This window comes from Staurois parvus, unplaced genomic scaffold (assembly GCF_062004578.1).
Source record: "Staurois parvus isolate SC_StPar_1 unplaced genomic scaffold, SC_StPar_1.0 ptg001521l, whole genome shotgun sequence".
Classification (NCBI taxonomy): Eukaryota; Metazoa; Chordata; class Amphibia; order Anura; family Ranidae; genus Staurois; species Staurois parvus.
In genome coordinates, this window is record NW_028319317.1 from 16,205 (window position 1) to 20,861 (window position 4,657).

Here is a 4,657-nt window from a genome sequence, read left to right on the forward strand (position 1 = left end):
CAGGACAGAGATACGGCAATTTGTGAATTCTTTGGGAAACATTTCCCGCACTCATGACCGGGATACGGCAAGTTCTAATTACTTTGGAAAAAATTTCCCGCACTTAGGACAGGGATATGGCAAGGTATAATTTTATTATGAAACATTTCCCGCACTCAGGACAGGGATATGGCAAGTTCTAATTACTTTGGAAAAAATTTCCCGCACTTAGGACAGGGATATGGCAAGGTATAATTTTATTATGAAACATTTCCCGCACTCAGGACAAGGATATGGCAAGGACAAGGATACGGCAAGTTTTGATTTCTTTGTGAAACATTTCCCGCACTCAGGACAGGGATACGGCAAGTTTTGTTTTCTTTGGGAAACATTTCCCGCACTGAGGACAGGGATACGGCAAGGTATGATTTACATGAAAAACATTTCCCGCACACAGGACAGGGATACGGCAATTTGTGAATTCTTTGGGAAACATTTCCCGCACTCAGGACAGGGATATGGCAAGTTCTGATTTCTTTGGAAAACATTTCCTGCACTCAGGACAGGGATACGTCAGGTTCTGATTACTTTGTGAAACATTTCCCGCACTCAGGACAGCGATACGGCTTCCCCCCGTGTAAGATCTTTGATGGATATCAAATTATTTCTTTGGGAAACATTTCCCGCACTCTGGACAGGGATACGTCAAGTTCTAATTACTTTGGAAAACATTTCCCGCACTTAGGACAGGGATATGGCAAGTATAATTTTATTGTGAAACATTTCCCGCACTCAGGACAGGGATACGGCAAGGTATGATTTCATTGTGAAACATTTCCCGCACTCAGGACAGGGATATGGCAAGTTCTGATTTCTTTGGAAAACATTTCCCGCACTCAGGACAGGGATATGGCAAGGTATGATTTCATTGTGAAACATTTCCCGCACCCAGGACAGGGATATGGCAAGGTATGATTTCATTGTGAAACATTTCCCGCACTCAAGACAGCGATACGGCAAGTTCTGATTTCCATGAAAAACATTTTCCGCACTCAGGACAGGGATACGGTAATTTGTGAATTCTTTGTGAAACATTTCTCGCACTCAGGACAGGGATACGGCTTCCCCCCGTGTGAGATCTTTGATGGATATTAGTGTCAGTGGGAGGAATAGTTGCCCACCATTGGTGTCAGCCGGAGAATTAATTCCCTGCCTCTGGTGTCAGTGGGAGGCATAGTACCCCATTGTTGGTGTCAGCGGTAGAAATAATTCCCTGCCTCTGGTGTCAGTTGGGATGAATAGTACCCCAAGGGCCAGATAAAGGCAAGCTAAGGGCCACATCCGGCCCTCGGGCCGCAGTTTGAAGGCCCCTGCTCTAAAAGAATGGAAAGTCTGTGCTTTAGGCCATATCATTACCAGACCTCCAGCTGTCCTATTAAGACATCAATGTGGTAATTGTATGAAATGTGAAGGGAAATGCGTTCTGCTGCATACTAGAGAGCCAAATGTGAGTATATGTAATGCTGGCTGGGGGTGGGGGGGGGGGGGGTCCTCTTGAATCAAGGGCATGGGGGCTGTTCTCTTCTACACCACATGTACATGACTTACTGTGGCAATTCAGGATCAGTAACGTTCAATTGATCTTTCATCAACGTGCCCTTTACATTGTATGTGTGGGCGAGGTATTCCGTACATCTCCAATACAGAAATCCCCGATGTGCAGAGATTCCAGTGAGCTCCCGACTTCCTGCCATGAACACACATGGATGACCTGTGATATTCATCTTTCTGAATTTGGCCACATTTGTGGAATTGGGTTATCAATGTCCTTCTTTGATCAGACCTTTTCTTACAGATGTCAGAATTGGGATCAGCCTGCTTGCCGGCTGTACCACCAGAGCCACGGACGTTGCAGTTGCTGAAGTCACGGATGTGGTCAAAGCGACATTCCAGGCTCCGGCCAACATTTCCAACTCACCAGGGAACAATGGATGCCTACAAGACCATCACCAAGGAAGAAGGAATGCGTAGCCTCTGGAAGGGTTTGTCAAGCTCCTGTTCCATCATTGGATGGGCATGGGGTGTATTTTGTCTTTAGGGGGGGCTTATGTATCTACATGATCTAGAGGCCAATATCAAGGTGGCTGTTCTCTCCACAGGACAGATGGGACTGAAGAGCTGACCCCCATCGCCTCCATATAGAAGAGGTTTATGGCACAAATAGTCTACCCTATGAAGCCGAAGATGGAAATCTTCAGACTCGTCATTTCACCTAAGACTGAAGTTAACCATTTGCCCTCCGCCCTATAGATGAAGTACTGCTACAGGGCAGCATGGCTGTGCAAAATCACACATGAAGGAAATGCGTATTTGCTCCCCGGCTGATGTTGAATGTTCGCCCCTCACACAGAAATGATCGGTCTAACAATGGAATGTTCGCCCCTCACACAGAAATGATCGGTCTAACAATGGAATGTTCGCCCCTCACACAGAAATGATCGGTCTAACAATGGAATGTTCGGTGTAACACTGAGAGACAGAATACAACAACAAATTCAGCAGAAATGCATCTAACAAATGATGACTGATCTGCATGTTCATGAGGGAAAGAAGGATTTGATCCCCTATCATTCAGCAGGATTTCTGGCTACCAGGTGTCTCTCATACAGGTAACAAGCTGAGATTAGAAGCAGTCTCTTAAAGGGAGTGCTGCTAATCTCATTGTGTTACCTGTATAAAGGACACCTGTCCACAGGAGCAATCAAACCATCAGATTCCAAACTCTCCACCATGGCAAAGACCAAAGAGCTGTCCAAGGATGTCAGGGACAAGATTGTAGACCTACACAAGGCTGGACTGGGCTACCAAACTATGGCCAAGCAGCTTGGTGAGAAGGTGACAACAGTTGGTGCAATCATTCACAAATGGAAGAAACACGACACAACTGTCAGTCTCCCTCGGTCTGGTGCACCATGCAAGGAAGGCGGGCCCAGCCCAGAGCTCAGTCGGTGTTTGCAGCAGAGAAGACTCGTCATGTCTGGTCGCGGTAAAGGAGGGAAGAGTCTGGGGAAAGGCGGCGCCAAGCGCCACAGGAAGGTGCTCCGGGACAACATCCAGGGCATCACCAAACCCGCCATCCGACGTTTGGCCCGCAGAGGGGGAGTCAAGCGCATCTCCGGCCTCATCTATGAGGAGACCCGCGGAGTGCTGAAAGTCTTCCTGGAGAATGTCATCCGCGATGCCGTCACCTACACCGAGCACGCCAAGAGGAAGACCGTCACCGCCATGGATGTCGTCTATGCTCTCAAACGACAGGGACGCACTCTCTACGGATTCGGAGGATAAATCCTCATAACCCCCCCCCCCCTTCATCGTCACAAAGGCCCTTCTCACGGCCGCCCACCTTCTCATACAAAGGGCTGTCTGTAGGAATATCTGTTTCTTCTGTAGTTAGACCAATTTCTAGCTCTTTCGGTAAAATCTGTGGGAAAGTTCTTAGCTGGATACTTCCTGATTGTAGAGTTCTTTAGAGGTAAGAAGACGATTTATTACCACAGATGTCCACTATTTATATATTCAGGCTTCTAGCTTACAATATCTGTATCTTATTTTTCGGGAGGTTGTTGAGTCACAGAAAAACCATTTATTTGTCCCATAAAAATCGATGAGACCGATCGCATTGTTGTGGATCTCTCATCATTCCTCGGACAATTCTGGGGACCTCCAGGGACCCCCCCAAGTGACGGAGGGATGCTTTGTAATTACAAACCTCCATCCCGATCGATCTCTAATGTTTCCTGTCTGCGATTTACTAATACATAGTCTTCTGTCTCAGGGGGGTCATTTTCCGGGTTCATTTCTTTTGTGTTTTTTTATTTTTTGCTTCCGGATGATTTACTGAAAGGCGATGTTATACCTGTATTTGTCCACAAGATGGCGCCAGACATAGGATTGAATAATGGGCGATGCCAAACTTAACCACAGGATGGAGACAGAGTGAAATCCTTCTCCTCTCTGTCGCCATCCAGTGGACAGATACAGGTATAACACCGTCCTTTAGGAAATCATTCTGCTCTCTGTCTCCATCCTGTGGTTAGGTTTGGCTATCACATATCATTGTTTAATCCTATATCTCGCGCCATCTTGTGGACAAATACAGGTATAACATCGCCTATTAAGTCATTCTGCTCTCTGGCTCCATCCATTTACTCTTGCAGTGCAGGGAGGCATTATTGTATTCTAATTCCTGGGGGTGGGCTTTAAAGATACGATTCAGTTTTTTATTGTTTAATGTTAGAGAAAGTTAGATAAAATCTTTCTTTTACAAATAGAAAAAAAACAAACAAAAAAAAAAAACTATTTAATATATGACATTGCACACAACAAAGGACAAATCACATGACAAATATACACCCTGTCACCACATTGCCCTCAAGATATATATATAATATTAGGAAAAATAATTATAAAATTCAAATAAATCATTCCTTTGAATACGGAACTATTGGATTAGTGTATACGGGTGTTTTGAGTTATTGTTAAGCAAAGCCCAGGGTCTGAGGGAGTAGGCGTTCCTCCACAATGCAATGCCCAGGGTCTGAGGGAGTAGGCGTTCCTCCACAATGCAATGCCCAGGATCTGAGGGAGTAGGCGTTCCTCCACAATGCAATGCCCAGGG

At 45.7% G+C, this 4,657-nt stretch overlaps 1 protein-coding gene across 1 annotated transcript; it reads left to right on the top strand.

Annotated features, from left to right (window-relative positions):
• The first annotated feature begins 3,012 nt into the window (after positions 1-3,012).
• Positions 3,013-3,324, top strand: LOC149435390 (histone H4-like). The gene has a single exon (XM_089662693.1). The coding sequence runs from the start codon at positions 3,013-3,015 to the stop codon at positions 3,322-3,324; it is 312 nt and encodes a 103-aa protein (XP_089518819.1).
• Positions 3,325-4,657: the final 1,333 nt, after the last annotated feature.

What these genes read in the sequence shown, in the direction of transcription:
- LOC149435390 (XM_089662693.1), top strand. Translation starts at nt 3,013, where the DNA reads ATGTCTGGTCGCGGTAAAGGAGGGAAGAGTCTGGGGAAAGGCGGCGCC.